Genomic DNA, 22,884 nt, shown 5'->3' with positions numbered 1-22,884 from the left:
TCTGATTTTTTTTAACAGTAAAATGTGCAACGATGTTCTTTTTTGCATGCTATTGGAGTGTACAGGAGTGCTGGGTGTCCATACAGACATTCCCTCGCTGGGGACAGTAAAAGTCTTCTCTCTTTGCTGGACATTTTGTTTTTTTTGCCCATCGGTTGAGAGAGTTGACGTGTGAAAGAGTGTGCGGTGTTAAAGTAGTTGATTTTATTGCTCTTGCTTTGTGTGAATGTGCTGTGATCTGTTGGGGGAGTTTAAAGATGATCTCATCTGTGCCAGTGTGGACTTAGCTTATAACTCATCACTGCACACCGAGATAACGAGAAGCAGCAGACAAATGTCTCTTGTGATCTCTGTGATGGACTTGTCTCCTGTCCAGGGTGTGTGAGTGTGTGTGTGTGTCCTGTGATGGACTGGTGTCCTGTCCAGGGTGTGTGAGTGTGTGTGTGTGTGTCTCCTGTGATGGACTGGTGTCCTGTCCAGGGTGTGTGTGTGTGTCCTGTGATGGACTGGTGTCCTGTCCAGGGTGTGTGTGTGTGTGTGTCCTGTGATGGACTGGTGTCCTGTCCAGGGTGTGTGAGTGAGTGTGTGTGTGTCCTGTGATGGACTGGTGTCCTGTCCAGGGTGTGTGTGTGTCCTGTGATGGACTGGTGTCCTGTCCAGGGTGTGTGTGTGTGTGTGTGTGTGTGTCCTGTGATGGACTGGTGTCCTGTCCAGGGTGTGTGAGTGTGTCCTGTGATGGACTGGTGTCCTGTCCAGGGTGTGTGTGTGTGTCCTGTGATGGACTGGTGTCCTGTCCAGGGTGTGTGTGTGTGTGTGTGTCCTGTGATGGACTGGTGTCCTGTCCAGGGTGTGTGTGTGTCCTGTGATGGACTGGTGTCCTGTCCAGGGTGTGTGTGTGTGTGTGTGTCCTGTGATGGACTGGTGTCCTGTCCAGGGTGTGTGAGTGTGTCCTGTGATGGACTGGTGTCCTGTCCAGGGTGTGTGTGTGTGTGTGTGTCCTGTGATGGACTGGTGTCCTGTCCAGGGTGTGTGAGTGAGTGTGTGTGTGTCCTGTGATGGACTGGTGTCCTGTCCAGGGTGTGTGAGTGTGTCCTGTGATGGACTGGTGTCCTGTCCAGGGTGTGTGTGTGTGTGTCCTGTGATGGACTGGTGTCCTGTCCAGGGTGTGTGAGTGTGTGTGTGTCTGTGTGTCCGGTGATGGACAGATGGTACCCAGCCTGGACACCCATGAGACACTGGCTTCCTCAGAAGACTCTCACGGAGGGCACGCTGTCCCTAACCCGGTCCCAGAAGAAACTACAGTGATCTATAATTCCTGCGCCTCGGAAGGGGTTATGACGTCGATGTCCGGCGCCCGCGCCCGCGGACCGGCGGTTCGGCGTCGCGCTCCGGAGCTCGAGCTTCGGTGCGAGGCAGGGCGGGAGGGAGTCGATGTGGCCTCGGCGCCATCTTTGCTGGTGAGTCAATTGTGACCGTTGCGGTACAATAAACCGTCAATAAACCTTTCCCCACCCCGACCAGTATTTCTGTCGCGGCCCACCTCCCTTACAATCGACAAACTATAAAAAAACAGTAGCCTTTGCAACATTACACGCCATTTTTTTAAAAAAATTTAAACGTCCGTTAGATACGCCGGTGGCTCGATACCCGTCTTAACCTCGCCGGCGTCTTTATACCGGCAAGTGAATTTTATTTGGGGTCCCTCAGAATTGTGACAGAAATGTCAGTGAACCACAATAAAAAAAAAAAACGAAACTTTTTTTTAAAGGCGATGAATGGGTTTTAAGAGTAACCGTGTAGCGACTGACGTAAGGAAAAAAAAAAGTTGTCTTCCCCTACGAAGACGTTTTGGTACACGACTTTCTTTAAATATCAGCTGTGCATAGCGTTTTACAAAAAGTTGATGATGATCTTGGAGATAATTGCAAAGGAAAATTGAGATAACTACCACAACATTACGTGTGAAACGACAGGACAGAACTTTGAACCCACAAAGAAACAAAGGTATGAAATATTGCCTCGTCATGGGGGGTTGAAAATTGTAATAAGTGTTCCTAATTTTCGTAAAGAAATGTATATTATGGGAGTCAAACGTGAGATTTAGTGTATATACGTTTCATATTGTGCATATATACGGGGTTAAAAAGTGGAATGAGTATGATTAGAAACTCGTGTGTCCTATAATCAGATAATTTTTGAACAAGCCTTGAAAAACAACATCAGATCCTTTTTTTATATATATATTCTCACGTCTGAATATCAGCTTCTCCCCTCTGGCCAACATTTCAGGGCTCCCAGATGTAGATCCCCAAATTGAAACAAATATTCATTTGTTACCCTTATTAAAACAGTTAATAGAAGTGAGTGACCAGGGTAAATAAAGGTGGGTCAGTGTAAACTGTTTATTCTGGACCAGACTCCGTCATGTGTGATATGTCATGACTTCTTATATTAAGTTTTATCTTTATATTTAGTTATACATGTGTAATAGATGCGATGCGTCAGTATGCTAAATTCCTGGTGGTGTTTTTTTTTCTCCCCAGAAAACTGACCGTCCGCCCCACCTCTGCCCTAAGTGGACGATGAAGTCAGGTTCCAGTGTGCCTGGTGTTTACAGGTAATACTTCAGACTGGTCGGCCTCACCTCAGGGTTTCTGGGCGTTTGATATTATACAGTTGCAATGCTGAGGCCTGTGACTGTGATGCTGTGAGGCTACGGGAGTCTCTCTGGAGATCCTGAGTGATTTCCGGCGTTCGGGCGGAAACACAGCCCCACCCTCCCGCAGTGTCCAGTCCGCAGAATTTCCTGGAGACGTGGTCTCGCCGATGGGCGACCCCGCCAGCAAGAGACTCGCTGAGGCAGGATGTTCTGTACGGTTCAGTTAATTAGACGCGCACAGATGTTGAGCTCATCGTCCTTTTAATTGTGCCATCTATGCTAACTGTAGCAGAGATCGAACTATCAAGGTGACAGATCAATCATTTTAAATTAAATAGATGCATGATATTGCTAGCGCTGATGCAAGAGGCAAGTCAGAGGAACCGAGCACAGAATGGATAGGAGTCGCAGTGAGTGAGAGAGGAATGAGCTAAATTATATAAGAGGATTAAAACACTGAAGAACAGGAGACACAGTGAGAGAGAGGAGATCACAGGAAATACCTCAGTAACAAATGTACTAACACACAGGACTGGAGACACAGTGAGAGAGAGAGGAGATCACAGAGAATCCCTCAGTAACAAACACACAGGACAGGAGACACAGCGAGAGAGAGGAGATCACAGAGAATCCCTCAGTAACAAACACACAGGACAGGAGACACAGCGAGAGAGAGGAGATCACAGAGAATCCCTCAGTAACAAACCCACAGGACAGGAGACACAGCGAGAGAGAGGAGATCACAGGAAATACCCCAGTTTTAAGTGCAGACAACCGGACAGGAGACAGAGTGAGGAAGAGTAAATGAAACACAGTAGGATTGATAGGAGACGGGTTATGAAGAGATGGGACACACAGAGATGGAGAGAAGGGAGGCGACAGTTGAACTCGCTGGCTGAGTTAATTGACGCTGCTGTTTCTTTGGCAGATGAAGTCGGGGTCCAGAGTTTCGCTGACGTGGCAGAACCGTCCCAGCTCGGTCCCCTCCCATTCCTGCAGGTCAGTGCCCCTTCAGTCTGTATTCGGGGAGACACACAGGGAAGTCGCACACTGTGACAAAAGGCTCCAGAGACATCGCCGAACCACAGAATAGCCCCAGAGCATTTGTGCACCTTTTGGAATTCTTCACGTATAGTGAAAGGTGAAAATGAAACCAAGAATGGGTGACGCGTCTTTACACAGAGGCGGGTGGGGAACAAGCTGCCCAGCCTTGTTGTTGATGCCGATACCCTGGCTTCTCTCCAGACACAGGTGGATTAAATCATGGGTCCAATTAATCACTAACTACCAGACAGGCTTGAAAAACCGAATGGCGTTCTTTCGTTTTTAACCTTTATCTAGTTCTTGGAAAACCTGCACGCAGAAGAAATATCATTTGCATTTTTTATTACCACTTCCAACAAATGTGTATTGCTCAAAATCTCTCGTTCACTATCAGTGTTGTTGTTTTTAGTGTCATTCTCATTACTCCTGTGGGTTTTATTAATAATAATAATAATAATAATAATAATAATTGCTTACACTTATATAGCGCTTTTCTGGACATTCCACTCAAAGCGCTTTACAGGTAATGGGGACTCCCCTCCACCACCACCAATGTGCAGCATCCACCTGGATGATGCGACGGCAGCCATAGTGCGCCAGAACGCTCACCACACATCAGCTATCAGTGGGGAGGAGAGCAGAGTAATGTAGCCAATTCATAGAGGGGGATTATTAGGAGGCCATGATTAGTAAGGGCCAATTGGAAATTTGGCCAGGACACCGGGGTTACACCCCTACTCTTTTCGAGAAGCGCCCTGGGATTTTTAATGACCACAGAGAGTCAGGACCTCGGTTTTACGTCTCATCCGAAGGACGGCGCCTGTTTACAGTATAGTGTCCCCGTCACTATACTGGGGCATTAGGACCCACATGGACCGCAGGGTGAGCGCCCCCCCACTGGCCCCACTAACACCTCTTCCAGCAGCAACCTTAGTTTTTCCCAGGAGGTCTCCCATCCAGGTACTGACCAGGCTCACACCTGCTTAGCTTCAGTGGGTTGCCAGTTGTGAGTTGCAGGGTGATATGGCTATAAAAGAGTATAACTCTTTTATACTGTGGTAAAGAGTTAAAAAAGTCCTCACTCTGTGCTGCTCTCGGTTTGTTGACGGTGGCGTACTCCACATCACTGTTGGGTAGTGTGATGTCTGTAGAGAACAGGATACGGGTCAATACTTATGTTAACTTATACTATACAGGATAAGACTTACATTAACACCATACTGAACAACAGGACTCACTGTTCACACGCGTATTGACACTGTACAGACAACAGGACTCACTGTTCACACGCGTATTGACACTGTACAGACAACAGGACTCACTGTTCACACGCGTATTGACACTGTACAGACGACAGGACTCACTGTTCACACGCGTATTGACACTGTACAGACGACAGGACTCACTGTTCACACGCGTATTGACACTGTACAGACGACAGGACTCACTGTTCACACGCGTATTGACACTGTACAGACGACAGGACTCACTGTCCACGCTCGTATTGACACTGTACAGAAGACAGGACTCACTGTTCACACGCGTATTGACACTGTACAGACGACAGGACTCACTGTCCACGCTCGTATTGACACTGTACAGATGACAGGACTCACTGTTCACACGCGTATTGACACTGTACAGACGACAGGACTCACTGTTCACACGCGTATTGACACTGTACAGACAACAGGATTCACTGTTCACGCTTGTATTCACGCTGTACACAACAGCAGGACTCACTATTATTACAAATGTTCACACTTGTGTTAAAACTGGACAGAGCAGCAAGAAGTTATCATGACGTTTCATTTCTGCTAGTTTAATAGATAGAAGTAAAAGATCCTCACTTTGTGCGGCTCGGGGTTTGTTGACTGTGGAGTATTCAACATCAGTATCTGTCTGTGTTAATTCTGCAAAGAATAAAACACGTGTTCTCACCCGTTAACACTGTGCAGAGCAAGAGGGAATTCAATGAGTTAACACTGTACAGAACCGGACTCACTGTTCACACTCGTATTGACACTGTACTGAACAACAGGACTCACTGTTCACACTCATATTGACACTGTACTGAACAACAGGACTCGCTGTTCACACTCGTATTGACACTGTACCGAACAACAGGACTCACTGTTCACACTCGTATTGACACTGTACTGAACAACAGGACTTACTGTTCACACTCGTATTGACACTGTACTGAACAACAGGACTCACCGTTCACACTTATATTGATACTTTTTTGATCAACAGGACTCACTGTTCACACTCGTGTCGACACTGTTCACACTCGTATTGACACTGTACTGAACAACAGGACTCACCGTTCACACTTATATTGATACTTTTTTGATCAACAGGACTCACTGTTCACACTCGTGTCGACACTGTTCACACTCGTGTCGACACTGTTCACACTCGTATTGACACTGTACTGAACAACAGGACTCGCTGTTCACACTCGTATTGACACTGTACTGAACAACAGGACTCACCGTTCACACTTATATTGATACTTTTTTGATCAACAGGACTCACTGTTCACACTCGTGTCGACACTGTTCACACTCGTGTCGACACTGTTCACACTCGTATTGACACTGTACTGAACAACAGGACTCACTGTTCACACTCGTATTGACACTGTACTGAACAACAGGACTCGCTGTTCACACTCGTATTGACACTATACTGAACAACAGGACTCACCGTTCACACTTATATTGATACTTTTTTTTATCAACGGGACTCACTGTTCACACTCGTGTCGACACTGTTCACACTCGTATTGACACTGTACTGACCAACAGGACTCGTGTCGACACCGTTCACACTCGAATCGACGCTGCTCACACTCGTGTCGACACTTGACACTCGTACCCAGTACTGATTGCCCAACCCACCACTTAGCAGAGCTCCCGGTGGTGGGGCTGTGGTCCAGGGGCTCTGCCCCGACTTCACCTCGCACTGACCTAGCAAGCCCGCGCACCACAGGCGTCTCGCCGCCCCCCCCCCCCGCCGCCGCCGTTTGAGCCCTGCGAGCCCTTACACGCGAGAAGGCAAAACCTACTTCCGCCCGCGGGCCCGGGATCCTGGATCACGGAGTAATGGCATTCCTGCGGTGCCGCGGTTCCTGAAAGGGAGAGATAACGGTCAGGGAAGCGTCGCTGAAGACGCGCGGCAGGTAGGGATAACGGTCAGGGAGGGGGCCGGGTCGGCCACCCGCAGGCCGCAGAGGCAGCAGGTTCGGGATCGTTCCACGCGGCCGAGAGAGAGGGGAAAGAGACGCGACGTTTCGACTGTGGTCTTTTCCGGCTTCGGCCGCGTCTCTTTTCCTGTCCTTTCAGCGCAGGGATAAACCTTGACCTGCTCCGCCGCGGGTGAAGACAAAGTCGGCGTCGCTGGGTTTTTTTTTTAAAAAACCCGCAGAGCCACTTCATACTTCTGACGACGATGGAAGGGGAATATTTACGAGTCCTGTTCTAAAAGGTCTTCGGATCTCACCATGACCGGCTGGGAGTGGGGTTTGCACCAGGCAGTAGTCGGAGTCCGTTTTCTCCAGGCGTTCTGAAACAACCCAAAACACAGGGTGAGAGGCCGCAGTTGTGAAATGAGTTGAAAGCCGATCGTGGGCCGCCCGTTTGCTAACCGAACCAGGCTCGCTCAGGCCGGATCCATTAAAACCCACAAACTTCATGAATTGATACTTGAGCTTGCGTTGTCCTGTTCTGGGAGCGACCAGCTTTGACGTTGCTGGACCTTTTATTGACCATCATATCGGACTGCTCCAGTGAGAACTCCGCATTACAGATCTCTCAAGGTCAAACTCACAGAAGAGCCACAGACAGACAGAGACAGGATCAGAGACACAGGGGAGAGTCAGGACAGTGAAGGCGTCCTCAAGGAGGAGATCAGATACACTGAGAGAAGAGCCACAGACAGAGACAGGATCAGAGACACAGGGGAGAGTCAGGACAGTGAAGGAGTCCTCATGGAGGAGATCAGATACACTGAGAGAAGAGCCACAGACAGAGACAGGATCAGAGACACAGGGGAGAGTCAGGACAGTGAAGGAGTCCTCATGGAGGAGATCAGATACACTGAGAGAAGAGCCACAGACAGACAGAGACAGGATCAGAGACACAGCGGAGAGTCAGGACAGTGAAGGAGTCCTGATGGAGGAGATCAGATACACAGAGAGAAGAGCCACAGACAGAGACAGGATCAGAGACACAGCGGAGAGTCAGGACAGTGGAGGAGTCCTCATGGAGGAGATCAGATACACTGAGAGAAGAGCCACAGACAGAGACAGGATCAGAGACACAGGGGAGAGTCAGGACACTGAAGGAGATCCCCGTACTCACGGCGTGCTCCAGCTCCTGTGTCCTTGATGACTTCATAGAAAGTCTCTGGCTTTGTCTGACCGTCTGCAGAGAGAGGAGAACGGACAGTGTGGGTGTCTGTGAAGCTGTGGCTGGGGGTCCCCAGGGCCAGGATTGGGGACCCCTGAGTGAAGTCATCAGTCAGCACTGGAGATGCAGAGCTCAGCTGGAATGAAGGCTTAGAGATGTGGGTGTGTTGGCGGGGGGGACCCCTGGACCCCTGTGATAGATGATTGATCTCCAGAGCATGGGCAGGGGAGTGGAGAGATGAGTGGGTCCTACCTCTGGGTCTCAATCTCTTTCTGTGGCACAGGATCCCCAGCACGAGCGCACAGCACAGAAGCAGGACTCCTAGTGAAGACCAGATCGCAGCCTGGGTCACGTCTGTAGACACACCAGAGAGCGTGGTGAGGTCATTCAGACACGTGCAGAGGAGTGTACACTGGGGGCTGTTTCATGATGCACGGCCAGTGCTCAGAGGGTGCCCAGAGCCCTCCTGGTGTTCGCAGGCTGTCCAGAGCACTCCCAGTGTTCACAGGGTGCACAGTGCACGCCCAGTGTTCAGAGGATACTCAGTGTTCCCAGTGCACGCCCAGTGTTCAGAGGATACTCAGTGTTCCCAGTGCACGCCCAGTGTTCAGAGGATACCCAGTGTTCCCAGTGCACACCCAGTGTTCAGAGGATACCCAGTGTTCTCAGGGTGCCCAGAGCACTCCTAGTGTTCACGGTGCATGCCCAGTGTTCAGAGGATACCCAGTGTTCCCAGTGCACACCCAGTGTTCAGAGGATACCCAGTGTTCTCAGGGTGCCCAGTGCACTCCTAGTGTTCACAGGGTGCCCAGTGTTCCCAGTGCACACCCAGTGTTCAGAGGATACCCAGTGTTCTCAGTGCACTCCCAGTGTTCAGAGGATACCCAGTGTTCCCAGTGCACACCCAGTGTTCAGAGGATACCCAGTGTTCCCAGTGCACACCCAGCGTTCAGAGGATACCCAGTGTTCCCAGTGCACGCCCAGTGTTCAGAGGATACCCAGTGTTCCCAGTGTTCAGAGGATACCCAGTGTTCCCAGTGCACGCCCAGTGTTCAGAGGATACCCAGTGTTCCCAGTGCACACCCAGTGTTCAGAGGATACCCAGTGTTCCCAGTGTTCAGAGGATACCCAGTGTTCCCAGTGCACGCCCAGTGTTCAGAGGATACCCAGTGTTCCCAGTGCACGCCCAGTGTTCAGAGGATACCCAGTGTTCTCAGGGTGCCCAGAGCACTCCTAGTGTTCACGGTGCATGCCCAGTGTTCAGAGGATACTCAGTGTTCCCAGTGCATGCCCAGTGTTCAGAGGATACCCAGTGTTCCCAGTGCACACCCTTGAAGTGGTATTCCAGCCATACTCACTGTGACTTGTGGTAGCAGGAGTGGTGGTGCTGGATGTTGTTGAGTCTGGGAATGAATGAAAGACGTTAGTTCAGCACCAGCTCCAGACACCAGGGGGAGAGCTGACTTTGGTGTTGCAGGGAGAGCTTTTAAAAAATCATTTGACAGCCCAGACTGATTAATTGATCATCGACTAACTCAACTAACTTGTTCATCAACTAACTCGATTTTTGACTGATCTAATTGCTTGCTGGGTTGTCAGAGGGTTGGCTGATCTGACAGATCGATTCACTGATTTATCCCAGGCAGTTCCTGGTCCAGTCAGTCCAGGGGTCTGTGTCCCCGGTCCAGTCAGTCCAGGGGGTCTGTGACTCCGGTCCAGTCAGTCCAGGGGGTCTGTGACTCCGGTCCAGTCAGTCCAGGGGGTCTGTGACTCCGGTCCAGTCAGTCCAGGGGGTCTGTGTCCCCGGTCCAGTCAGTCCAGGGGGTCTGTGTCCCCGGTCCAGTCAGTCCAGGTGGTCTGTGACTCTGGTCCAGTCAGTCCAGGGGTCTGTGACCTCTGGTCCAGTCAGTCCAGGGGGTCTGTGACTCTGGTCCAGTCAGTCCAGGGGTCTGTGACCTCTGGTCCAGTCAGTCCAGGGGGTCTGTGTCCCCGGTCCAGTCAGTCCAGGGGTCTATGACTCCGGTCCAGTCAGTCCAGGGGTCTGTGACTCCGGTCCAGTCAGTCCAGGGGTCTGTGACTCCGGTCCAGTCAGTCCGGGGGTCTGTGTCCCTGGTCCAGTCCAGTGTTCAGAGGATACCCAGTGTTCCCAGTGCACGCCCAGTGTTCAGAGGATACCCAGTGTTCCCAGTGCACGCCCAGTGTTCAGAGGATACCCAGTGTTCCCAGTGCACGCCCAGTGTTCAGAGGATACCCAGTGTTCTCAGTGCACGCCCAGTGTTCAGAGGATACCCAGTGTTCCCAGTGCACGCCCAGTGTTCAGAGGATACCCAGTGTTCCCAGCGTTCAGAGGATACCCAGTGTTCCCAGTGCACGCCCAGTGTTCAGAGGATACCCAGTGTTCCCAGTGTTCAGAGGATACCCAGTGTTCCCAGTGCACGCCCAGTGTTCAGAGGATACCCAGTGTTCCCAGTGCACGCCCAGTGTTCAGAGGATACCCAGTGTTCCCAGTGTTCAGAGGATACCCAGTGTTCCCAGTGCACGCCCAGTGTTCAGAGGATACCCAGTGTTCCCAGTGCACGCCCAGTGTTCAGAGGATACCCAGTGTTCCCAGTGCACACCCTTGAAGTGGTATTCCAGCCATACTCACTGTGACTTGTGGTAGCAGGAGTGGTGGTGCTGGATGTTGTTGAGTCTGGGAATGAATGAAAGACGTTAGTTCAGCACCAGCTCCAGACACCAGGGGGAGAGCTGACTTTGGTGTTGCAGGGAGAGCTTTTAAAAAATCATTTGACAGCCCAGACTGATTAATTGATCATCGACTAACTCAACTAACTCGTTCATCAACTAACTCGATTTTTGACTGATCTAATTGCTTGCTGGGTTGTCAGAGGGTTGGCTGATCTGACAGATCGATTCACTGATTTATCCCAGGCAATTCCTGGTCCGGTCAGTCCGGGGGTCTGTGTCCCCGGTCCGGTCAGTCCGGGGGTCTGTGTCCCCGGTCCGGTCAGTCCGGGGGTCTGTGTCCCCGGTCCAGTCAGTCCAGGGGGTCTGTGTCCCCGGTCCAGTCAGTCCAGGGGGTCTGTGACCTCTGGTCCAGTCAGTCCAGGGGTCTGTGTCCCTGGTCCAGTCAGTCCAGGGGGTCTGTGTCCCCGGTCCAGTCAGTCCGGGGGTCTGTGTCCCCGGTCCAGTCAGTCCAGGGGGTCTGTGACCTCTGGTCCAGTCAGTCCAGGGGTCTGTGACCTCTGGTCCAGTCAGTCCGGGGGTCTGTGACTCCGGTCCAGTCAGTCCAGGGGGTCTGTGACTCCGGTCCAGTCAGTCCAGGGGTCTGTGACTCCGGTCCAGTCAGTCCAGGGGGTCTGTGTCCCCGGTCCAGTCAGTCCAGGGGGTCTGTGTCCCCGGTCCAGTCAGTCCGGGGGTCTGTGTCCCCGGTCCAGTCAGTCCAGGGGGTCTGTGTCCCCGGTCCAGTCAGTCCAGGGGGTCTGTGTCCCCGGTCCAGTCAGTCCAGGGGTCTGTGTCCCCGGTCCAGTCAGTCCAGGGGGTCTGTGACCTCTGGTCCAGTCAGTCCAGGGGTCTGTGACTCTGGTCCAGTCAGTCCAGGAGGTCTGTGACCTCTGGTCCAGTCAGTCCAGGGGTCTGTGACTCTGGTCCAGTCAGTCCGGGGGGTCTGTGTCCCCGGTCCAGTCAGTCCGGGGGTCTGTGTCCCCGGTCCAGTCAGTCCAGGGGTCTGTGACTCCGGTCCAGTCAGTCCAGGGGTCTGTGACTCCGGTCCAGTCAGTCCGGGGGTCTGTGTCCCTGGTCCAGTCCAGTGTTCAGAGGATACCCAGTGTTCCCAGTGCACGCCCAGTGTTCAGAGGATACCCAGTGTTCCCAGTGCACGCCCAGTGTTCAGAGGATACCCAGTGTTCCCAGTGCACGCCCAGTGTTCAGAGGATACCCAGTGTTCTCAGTGCACGCCCAGTGTTCAGAGGATACCCAGTGTTCCCAGTGCACGCCCAGTGTTCAGAGGATACCCAGTGTTCCCAGTGCACGCCCAGTGTTCAGAGGATACCCAGTGTTCCCAGTGCACACCCTTGAAGTGGTATTCCAGCCATACTCACTGTGACTTGTGGTAGCAGGAGTGGTGGTGCTGGATGTTGTTGAGTCTGGGAATGAATGAAAGACGTTAGTTCAGCACCAGCTCCAGACACCAGGGGGAGAGCTGACTTTGGTGTTGCAGGGAGAGCTTTTAAAAAATCATTTGACAGCCCAGACTGATTAATTGATCATCGACTAACTCAACTAACTTGTTCATCAACTAACTCGATTTTTGACTGATCTAATTGCTTGCTGGGTTGTCAGAGGGTTGGCTGATCTGACAGATCGATTCACTGATTTATCCCAGGCAGTTCCTGGTCCAGTCAGTCCAGGGGTCTGTGTCCCCGGTCCAGTCAGTCCAGGGGGTCTGTGACTCCGGTCCAGTCAGTCCAGGGGTCTGTGTCCCTGGCCCAGTCAGTCCGGGGGTCTGTGACCTCTGGTCCAGTCAGTCCAGGGGTCTGTGACTCCGGTCCAGTCAGTCCAGGGGTCTGTGACTCCGGTCCAGTCAGTCCAGGGGGTCTGTGTCCCCGGTCCAGTCAGTCCAGGGGGTCTGTGTCCCCGGTCCAGTCAGTCCAGGGGGTCTGTGTCCCCGGTCCAGTCAGTCCAGGGGGTCTGTGTCCCTGGTCCAGTCAGTCCGGGGGTCTGTGTCCCTGGTCCGGTCAGTCCAGGGGTCTGTGTCCCTGGTCCAGTCCAGTGTTCAGAGGATACCCAGTGTTCCCAGTGCACGCCCAGTGTTCAGAGGATACCCAGTGTTCCCAGTGCACGCCCAGTGTTCAGAGGATACCCAGTGTTCCCAGTGCACGCCCAGTGTTCAGAGGATACCCAGTGTTCTCAGTGCACGCCCAGTGTTCAGAGGATACCCAGTGTTCCCAGTGCACGCCCAGTGTTCAGAGGATACCCAGTGTTCCCAGTGCACGCCCAGTGTTCAGAGGATACCCAGTGTTCTCAGTGCACGCCCAGTGTTCAGAGGATACCCAGTGTTCCCAGTGCACGCCCAGTGTTCAGAGGATACCCAGTGTTCCCAGTGCACGCCCAGTGTTCAGAGGATACCCAGTGTTCCCAGTGCACACCCTTGAAGTGGTATTCCAGCCATACTCACTGTGACTTGTGGTAGCAGGAGTGGTGGTGCTGGATGTTGTTGAGTCTGGGAATGAATGAAAGACGTTAGTTCAGCACCAGCTCCAGACACCAGGGGGAGAGCTGACTTTGGTGTTGCAGGGAGAGCTTTTAAAAAATCATTTGACAGCCCAGACTGATTAATTGATCATCGACTAACTCAACTAAGTTGTTCATCAACTAACTCGATTTTTGACTGATCTAATTGCTTGCTGGGTTGTCAGAGGGTTGGCTGATCTGACAGATCGATTCACTGATTTATCCCAGGCAGTTCCTGGTCCAGTCAGTCCAGGGGTCTGTGTCCCCGGTCCGGTCAGTCCGGGGGTCTGTGTCCCCGGTCCGGTCAGTCCGGGGGTCTGTGTCCCCGGTCCGGTCAGTCCAGGGGTCTGTGTCCCTGGTCCAGTCAGTCCAGGGGTCTGTGTCCCTGGTCCAGTCAGTCCAGGGGGTCTGTGTCTCTGGTCCAGTCAGTCCAGGGGTCTGTGTCTCTGGTCCAGTCAGTCCAGGGGGTCTGTGTCCCCTGGTCCAGTCAGTCCAGGGGGTCTGTGACCTCTGGTCCAGTCAGTCCAGGGGGTCTGTGACCTCTGGTCCAGTCAGTCCGGGGGTCTGTGACCTCTGGTCCAGTCAGTCCAGGAGGTCTGCGACCTCTGGTCCAGTCAGTCCGGGGGTCTGTGTCCCCGGTCCAGTCAGTCCGGGGGTCTGTGTCCCCGGTCCAGTCAGTCCAGGGGGTCTGTGTCCCCGGTCCAGTCAGTCCAGGGGGTCTGTGTCCCCGGTCCAGTCAGTCCAGGGGGTCTGTGTCCCCGGTCCAGTCAGTCCAGGGGTCTGTGACCTCTGGTCCAGTCAGTCCAGGGGTCTGTGTCCCTGGTCCCGTCAGTCCAGGGGGTCTGTGACCTCTGGTCCAGTCAGTCCAGGGGGTCTGTGACCTCTGGTCCAGTCAGTCCAGGGGGGTCTGTGACCTCTGGTCCAGTCAGTCCAGGGGCTCTGTGTCCCTGGTCCAGTCAGTCCAGGGGGTCTGTGACCTCTGGTCCAGTCAGTCCAGGGGGTCTGTGACCTCTGGTCCAGTCAGTCCAGGGGGTCTGTGACTCTGGTCCAGTCAGTCCAGGAGGTCTGTGACCTCTGGTCCAGTCAGTCCAGGGGGTCTGTGACCTCTGGTCCAGTCAGTCCAGGGGGGTCTGTGACCTCTGGTCCAGTCAGTCCAGGGGGTCTGTGACTCTGGTCCAGTCAGTCCAGGAGGTCTGTGACCTCTGGTCCAGTCAGTCCAGGGGGGTCTGTGACCTCTGGTCCAGTCAGTCCAGGGGGTCTGTGACTCTGGTCCAGTCAGTCCAGGAGGTCTGTGACCTCTGGTCCAGTCAGTCCAGGGGGTCTGTGTCCCTGGTCCAGTCAGTCCAGGGGTCTTTGTCCCTGGTCCAGTCAGTCCAGGGGTCTTTGTCCCTGGTCCAGTCAGTCCAGGGGGTCTGTGACCTCTGGTCCAGTCAGTCCAGGGGGTCTGTGACCTCTGGTCCAGTCAGTCCAGGGGGTCTGTGACCTCTGGTCCAGTCAGTCCGGGGGTCTGTGTCCCTGGTCCAGTCAGTCCAGGGGGTCTGTGTCCCTGGTCCAGTCAGTCCAGGGGGTCTGTGTCCCTGGTCCAGTCAGTCCAGGGGTCTGTGTCCCCGGTCCAGTCAGTCCGGGGGTCTGTGTCCCCGGTCCAGTCAGTCCGGGGGTCTGTGTCCCCGGTCCAGTCAGTCCGGGGGTCTGTGACTCTGATCCAGGAGAGCCCCGATCTCTTTTTCATCCCGGCCTCATCTTACATTGTTTGAGACTAGAACACAGTGTGCTTCGCTAAGCCTTCATTGCCTTTAATACGAGAACGCTCAATTCTCCTGTGAACGTGCCTGTATATGTGTGCGGTACATATTGTTTTCTACCGCTTAGGGGGATGTATACATCCACACCCCCCTCCCCGCACCCACAGCCCGGGGCGGCGGCTCTGTGACCAGGGTGCTCAGCGAGCGGTTCTGACTGCAAGGGGCAGCCGAGGGGCAGGCCCAGCACAGCGGCTTCCTGTCCCGGGTCCCTGCGGCTTTTTCTTTTTCAAAGAAGCCGTTTTGGCGGTTTCCTCCCGGGGCCGCGAGAGGCAGAGAGAGATAGAGACGCGATCGCCACGCGCGGGGGAAAAACAGAAACACGACGAAAGAGGTGGGTTGGGGGGGGGGGGGGGGCATCTTCCTGGCGGTTGCCGGCGTTGTGTCCGACAAAGCGTACACGATCCGGGGGGGGCGGTGTGACCCAGGCGTGACCTTTATGACGTGTGCACCTGGGAGCCAGAGCCCATGAAGCCCACCGGCTCGACTCACTGCTACAAAAGGAGGCTTTTTTCACACAAACTCGCAAAGAGAAAACCCACCCAGACCAGTTCCAGACCAGTTCCGTGCCGTATATTGTATTGTGTAAAGCCTTGGGACGTGATAGACTGTTAAGAATATTCTTGGGGTCCCTCATTTAGTGTTGAAGCAGGCAGTATGTACTTCTACTGTTGCACTAGGGCTGCTGCTGGGAGAGGGGTGAGTGGGGCCAGCAGGGGGCGCTCTCACCCTGCGGTCTGTGTGGGTCCTGTAGGAGGTGGGGAACAAGCTGCCCAGCCCCTGTGGTTGAAGCCGATACCCCGGCTTCTCTCCAGACACAGCTGGGTGAGCTCCTCCAGTCAGGACAGGGGGCTCTACTGTACACAGAGAGGGGTGGGGGTGGGGAACAAGCCGCCCAGTCCGTGTGGTTGAAGCCGATACCCCGGCTTCTCTCCAGACACAGCTGGGTGAGCTCCTCCAGTCAGGACAGGAGGCTCTTCTGTACACAGAGGGTGGTGGGGGTGGGGAACAAGCTGCCCAGCCCTGTGGTTGAAGCCGATACCCCGGCTCCTCTCCAGACACAGCTGGGTGAGCTCCTCCAGTCAGGACAGGAGGCTCTTCTGTACACAGAGGGGGGAGGGGGTGGGGAACAAGCTGCCCAGCCCTGTGGTTGAAGCCGATACCCCGGCTCCTCTCCAGACACAGCTGGGTGAGCTCCTCCAGTCAGGACAGGAGGCTCTTCTGTACACAGAGGGGGGCGGGGGTGGGGAACAAGCTGCCCAGCCCTGTGGTTGAAGCCGATACCCTGGCTTCTCTCAGCCCAGTTGGCCTTGGCCAGATGGGCCAGCTGACACTTCTTTACACAAAGGGCAGTGGTGCCCCGCTCTGTAACCGGAGAGCCTTATATTCTCCGTAGGCATTGTCTTTACCAGAGGGCGTTAAATACCGACTGCCCTGTCTTTCTCACACCCGAAGAAGGCTCCGCGGGCGAAACGGCGTGTTTTCTTTCTGCTCTTTTCGGCAGGGAAGAAACCTCTTCCCCGTTCCTCTGCAGCCTGCGCCTGCTGACGCAGATCCCCCCACCCGGACGAATAAAATACAAATTACGTGTTTGCAGCCGGAATTGATCGGTGAAAAGGGTGTTGTGTGTGTGTGTGTGTGTGTGTGTGTGTGTGGGTGGGGGGATAACTGTTTGTGGTTCTTTCGAGTCTAGCTTGAAAAAGGTGCGCCCTTGAGCTAACACTGCTGATTCCAACCAAGATAGCGGGTTGCATCTGCACCACCAGAGCGATTGCTCTCACTGCGCCATATTGACCTGAAGAAAAGCTCCATTTCTCCACTGGCGTTGACGCCTTCGATGCTTTTCTCCCGATTGCACAAACGCTTCTGCTCCTCATAATCCTTCTCAGTTTCTGAGGACCGGATATTTGAAGCTTTGAAGCTGGAATTACAGAACGTGTTTAGATATGCCACACGTGCGATATGTAGATATCCTCTCCCTGGGGCAGCTCCTACAGTGAATGATCTGGTTCCTGTCCCCTGTATCTGTGTGTCTACTGTACGTACACACGGTGGAAAGAGACAGGACTGGGACAGGGAGGTGAAATGAAATGCACTGGTGTTGAAGAGAGCAGTAAAGTCATATAGAAGCGCATAGAGAGTCATATAGAGAACAGCAGGAAGAAGCAACCAGCTGAAGGAGCCATCTGAAAGGTCTAGTATGTATCAAACAGAGATCTCGCTGTGCAGAGATCTATGCAAATGTGCCTATACATATCGCATGTGTGCAGAGATCTATGCAAATGTGCGTATACATATCGCATGTGTGCAGAGATCTATGTATATGTACATATCGTATGTGTGCAGAGATCTATGTATATGTACATATCGCATGTGTGCAGAGATCTGTGTGTATGTACATATCGTATGTGTGCAGAGATCTATGTATATGTACATATAGTATGTGTGCAGAGATCTATGTACATATCGTATGTGTGCAGAGATCTGTGTATATGTACATATCACATGTGTGCAGAGATATATGTATATGTACATATCGCATGTGTGCAGAGATCTATGTATATGTACATATCGCATGTGTGCAGAGATCTATGTACATATCGTATGTGTGCAGAGATCTATGTATATGTACATATCGCATGTGTGCAGAGATCTATGTATATGTACATATCGCATGTGTGCAGAGATCTATGTATATGTACATATCGCATGTGTGCAGAGATCTGTGTGTATGTACATATCGCATGTGTGCAGAGATCTATGTATATGTACATATCGCATGTGTGCAGAGATCTGTGTGTATGTACATATCGTGTGTGTGCAGAGATCTGTGTGTATGTACATATCGTGTGTGTGCAGAGATCTGTGTGTATGTACATATCGTGTGTGTGCAGAGATCTGTCTGTATGTACATATCGTGTGTGTGCAGAGATCTGTGTGTATGTACATATCGTGTGTGTGCAGAGATCTGTGTGTATGTACATATCGTGTGTGTCCCGAGATCTGTGTGTATGTACATATCGTGTGTGTGCAGAGATCTGTGTGTATGTACATATCGTGTGTGTGCAGAGATCTGTCTGTATGTACATATCGTGTGTGTGCAGAGATCTGTGTGTATGTACATATCGTGTGTGTGCAGAGATCTGTGTGTATGTACATATCGTGTGTGTGCGGAGATCTGTGTGTATGTACATTGACCCTACAGTAATCCTTATATCACATATCTTCTGTGTGCAGAAGGCTCTGGGCCTCAGATAGCGTGAATCTCCTCGCCCCCGCGCCTCGATGGAAAGAGGATGGGAAGACGGAGCTCACTCACTTGAGGATCCGGTGTTCCCCTCCACGCGGCTCAGGAGGAACAGCAGCGGCAGGAGCAGGGAGACGGGGAGGCAGGCCCGGAGTGCCATGGCGTCTCTGCAGGGGCCGGCTGTGTCACGCTCACACAGGCGCTGTTTGGAGGGGCGGGAGGGGGAGGTGAGATGTCGCTCGGTTTCCTGCGAGCAGTTTCAGAAACTCGCGTATCCTCCCTGGTAAGAAAAGTTGAAAAAAAAAAACAACTGAAAATCAGGTTTCGGAGACGCTGCGCGGCTCTGAATTTACACTTTCCAGGAGCCTGCTTGGACCAGGAAATGACCCGTGGATAACCCCAGGTCAAGTCCAGTTGGGCAGAGCGCACTTATTTCGGTACCGTTCAGTACTTATTTAGACGTATTCAAACAAAGCGATGTTTATCGCTGCTCTGGGATCAGGCCAGGGAAGAGCAACTAGAGACGTACCAGGGTTTAAGACAGCTGACAGGCTGGAGGAACTGGGTCTCTTTAGTCTGAAGGGAGTGTACCACGCTGACAGGCTGGAGGAACTGAGTCTCTTTAGTCTGAAGGGAGTGTACCAAACTGACAGGCTGAAGAAACTGGGTCTCTTTAGTCTGAAGAGAGCGTCACTGACAGGCTGAAGGAACTGCGTCTCTTTAGTCTGAAGGGAGCGTCACTGACAGGCTACAGGAACTGGGTCTCTTTAGTCTGAAGGGAGTGTCCCACACTGACAGGCTGGAGGAACTGAGCCTCTTTAGTCTGAAGGGAGGGTCCCACACTGACAGGCTGGAGGAACTGAGCCTCTTTAGTCTGAGGGGAGGGTCCCTCACTGACAGGCTGGAGGAACTGAGCCTCTTTAGTCTGAGGGGAGGGTCCCACACTGACAGGCTGCAGGAACTGAGCCTCTTTAGTCTGAGGGGAGGGCCCCACACTGACAGGCTGGAGGGACTGAGCCTCTTTAGTCTGAAGGGAGGGTTCCACACCGACAGGCTGGAGGAACTGAGTCTCTTTAGTCTGAAGGGAGGGTCCCACACTGACAGGCTGGAGGAACTGAGCCTCTTTAGTCTGAAGGGAGGGTCCCACACTGACAGGCTGGAGGAATTGAGTCTCTTTAGTCTGAGGGGAGGGTCCCACACCGACAGGCTGGAGGAACTGAGTCTCTTTAGTCTGAAGGGAGGGTCCCACACCGACAGGCTGGAGGAACTGAGTCTCTTTAGTCTGAAGGGAGGGTCCCACACTGACAGGCTGGAGGAATTGAGTCTCTTTAGTCTGAAGAGAGTGTCCCACACCGACAGGCTGAAGGAACTGAGTCTCTTTAGTCTGAAGGGAGGGTCCCACACCGACAGGCTGGAGGAACTGAGCCTCTTTAGTCTGAAGGGAGGGTCCCACACTGACAGGCTGGAGGAATTGAGTCTCTTTAGTCTGAAGGGAGGGTCCCACACTGACAGGCTGGAGGAACTGGGTCTCTTTAGTCTGAAGGGAGGGTCCCACACCGACAGGCTGGAGGAACTGAGCCTCTTTAGTCTGAAGGGAGGGTCCCACACTGACAGGCTGCAGGAACTGAGCCTCTTTAGTCTGAAGGGAGGGTCCCACACTGACAGGCTGGAGGAACTGAGCCTCTTTAGTCTGAAGGGAGGGTCCCACACTGACAGGCTGGAGGGACTGAGCCTCTTTAGTCTGAAGGGAGGGTCCCACACTGACAGGCTGGAGGAACTGAGCCTCTTTAGTCTGAAGGGAGGGTCCCACACTGACAGGCTGCAGGAACTGAGCCTCTTTAGTCTGAAGGGAGGGTCCCTCACTGACAGGCTGCAGGAACTGAGCCTCTTTAGTCTGAAGGGAGGGTCCCACACTGACAGGCTGGAGGAACTGAGCCTCTTTAGTCTGAAGGGAGGGTCCCGCACTGACAGGCTGCAGGAACTGAGCCTCTTTAGTCTGAAGGGAGGGTCCCACACTGACAGGCTGGAGGAACTGAGCCTCTTTAGTCTGAGGGGAGGGTCCCGCACTGACAGGCTGCAGGAACTGAGTCTCTTTAGTCTGAAGGGAGGGTCCCACACTGACAGGCTGGAGGAACTGAGCCTCTTTAGTCTGAGGGGAGGGTCCCACACTGACAGGCTGCAGGAACTGAGCCTCTTTAGTCTGAAGGGAGGGTCCCACACTGACAGGCTGGAGGAACTGAGCCTCTTTAGTCTGAGGGGAGGGTCCCGCACTGACAGGCTGCAGGAACTGAGTCTCTTTAGTCTGAAGGGAGGGTCCCACACTGACAGGCTGCAGGAACTGAGCCTCTTTAGTCTGAAGGGAGGGTCCCACACTGACAGGCTGGAGGAACTGAGCCTCTTTAGTCTGAAGGGAGGGTCCCACACTGACAGGCTGGAGGGACTGAGCCTCTTTAGTCTGAAGGGAGGGTCCCACACTGACAGGCTGGAGGAACTGAGCCTCTTTAGTCTGAAGGGAGGGTCCCACACTGACAGGCTGCAGGAACTGAGCCTCTTTAGTCTGAAGGGAGGGTCCCTCACTGACAGGCTGCAGGAACTGAGCCTCTTTAGTCTGAAGGGAGGGTCCCACACTGACAGGCTGGAGGAACTGAGCCTCTTTAGTCTGAGGGGAGGGTCCCACACTGACAGGCTATCAGGCGACCATCAGACACAAATGATTGTTTCCCTTTTTGTGAAATGTGCAGACAAAGATCGTTCTGCTCTGCTGTTTTTTTTCCCCACAGCTCGGTTGCTCCGTCACAGATGTTTGTTTTTCCGGTCGGTCAGTTCGCCGTTCCCCCTCTGTCGTTCTGTCCCCATCGGACCGGATCGGGGCGCAGAAACCCAAAAACGCGAGCCACCTGCCTCCTGCCCTTCTTACAATGAAGCACCCCCGCCACACAACAGCCCTCTCTCCTCTCTCCCCCCCCAGTGTGATGGAAGATCAGGCCGATTACAAATCTGACTCGATCGCCCTGCCTCCCGCCCACGGCCTGCGCGCAGGGGCGTGTGGTTGACCCCTCCACGGGCGTCGGCGTCGAGCAGGACGATATCTGCGATCGCGTGGCTTCCAGCGGAAGGGGGAGGGAGGGTGGAGTTAGCGGCCGACCAGAGAGTTTTATTTTTTTCATTCCCCCCTCTCTCTCTGTCTCTCTCCCTCTCTCTCTCTCAATTCAATTCAATTCAATTCAAGGTGCTTTATTAGCATGACCGATGGGTACAATCAGTGTTGCCAAAGCAAATAAAATTAACATGGAACAAAACAAAAAAATAGAAGTAAAATAAAACCTACAGACATGTTACAGACATTTACAACAAAGACATATGATAAAATATTGACATCTACTGTAGGCGGCTGGAGCATTATTGGGAGACAGACTCACTGTTCCTCAGGCTGGGACAGGAGATCACATACTGGGCTGCCAGATCAACTGAGTTCCCTCCTCCCTCTCCCAGTAGGATTGGGACCCGTTGTGACTCTGGCAGAACTACACTGTCTACACTGTATCTCTGTATCCATCTCTCTCTCTCTCCTCTCTCTCCTGCACTGTCTGTATCTCAGTATCCATCTCTCTCTCTCTCCTCTCTCTCCTGCACTGGCTGTATCTCAGTGTCCATCTCTCTCTCTCTCTCCTCTCTCTCCTGCACTGGCTGTATGTCTGTATCCATCTCTCTCTCTCTCCTCTCTCTCCTGCACTGTCTGTATCTCAGTATCCATCTCTCTCTCTCCTCTCTCTCCTGCACTGGCTGTATCTCAGTATCCATCTCTCTCTCTCTCTCCTCTCTCTCCTGCACTGGCTGTATCTCTGTATCCATCTCTCTCCTCTCTCTCCTGCACTGTCTGTATCTCAGTATCCACCTCTCTCTCTCTCCTCTCTCTCCTGCACTGTCTGTATCTCTGTATCCATCTCTCTCCTCTCTCTCCTGCACTGTCTGTATCTCAGTATCCATCTCTCTCTCTCCTCTCTCTCCTGCACTGTCTGTATCTCTGTATCCATCGCTCTCCTCTCTCTCCTGCACTGTCCCTCTCTCTCTCTCTCCCTCTCTCTCCTTCTCCCTGCGGCCCTGCGCTTCTGCTGCTGCTGCGTGCCGTCACTTCCTGACACAACTTCTCTGTCTCCACATCGCCCCGTCTCTCTCTCTCTCTCGCTCTGTCAATTCAATTCAGTTCAATTCGAGGGGCTTTATTAGCCTGACCGATGGGTCCAATCGGTGTTGCCAAAGCACGTAAAATAATGAAATTCACATGAAACGAAACAAAGAAAATCACAATAATCTAAAATCTACAGACATATTCCAGACCTTTACCACAGAGACATGTTATAAAATATTGACATATACTGTAGACAGATGGAGCATTATTGGGAGACAGGCTCGCTGTTCCTGACTCTCACTGTCAAGATCTTTCAGCGCCTGACCCCCACCACCACCACCCACTTGTGGCCCACCCTC

At 53.1% G+C, this 22,884-nt stretch overlaps 1 protein-coding gene and 2 long non-coding RNA genes across 3 annotated transcripts; all 3 read right to left on the bottom strand.

The window, feature by feature from the left end:
* Positions 1–2,903: 2,903 nt before the first annotated feature.
* Positions 2,904–10,817, bottom strand: LOC148662562 (uncharacterized; the record flags this gene model as incomplete). Its single annotated transcript, XM_088632854.1, has 9 exons — positions 2,904–3,675; positions 4,786–4,848; positions 5,554–5,616; positions 6,777–6,839; positions 7,211–7,273; positions 8,071–8,133; positions 8,371–8,472; positions 9,477–9,521; positions 10,766–10,817. Coding segments are annotated over 9 exons (519 nt in total), but the record flags the coding sequence as incomplete, so codon positions are not given.
* Positions 10,818–12,218: 1,401 nt separating this feature from the next.
* Positions 12,219–18,605, bottom strand: LOC148662561 (uncharacterized). The gene is made up of 3 exons (XR_015936384.1): positions 18,469–18,605; positions 13,295–13,339; positions 12,219–12,263 (listed from the first exon to the last, which is right to left on the bottom strand). It is a non-coding gene; the product is annotated as an uncharacterized LOC148662561 (long non-coding RNA).
* A 3,552-nt stretch (positions 18,606–22,157) lies between these two features.
* LOC148662560 (uncharacterized) lies at positions 22,158–22,515 on the bottom strand. Its single transcript, XR_015936383.1, has 2 exons — positions 22,453–22,515; positions 22,158–22,396 (listed from the first exon to the last, which is right to left on the bottom strand). It is a non-coding gene; the product is annotated as an uncharacterized LOC148662560 (long non-coding RNA).
* Positions 22,516–22,884: the final 369 nt, after the last annotated feature.

The sequence above is a fragment of the Lepisosteus platostomus genome, chromosome 5 (genome assembly GCF_059453375.1).
Source record: "Lepisosteus platostomus isolate fLepPlt1 chromosome 5, fLepPlt1.hap1, whole genome shotgun sequence".
NCBI classification, from domain to species: Eukaryota; Metazoa; Chordata; class Actinopteri; order Semionotiformes; family Lepisosteidae; genus Lepisosteus; species Lepisosteus platostomus.
The sequence above is the reverse complement of the archived record's forward strand: the minus strand, read 5'-3'. Positions and strand labels throughout refer to the sequence as shown.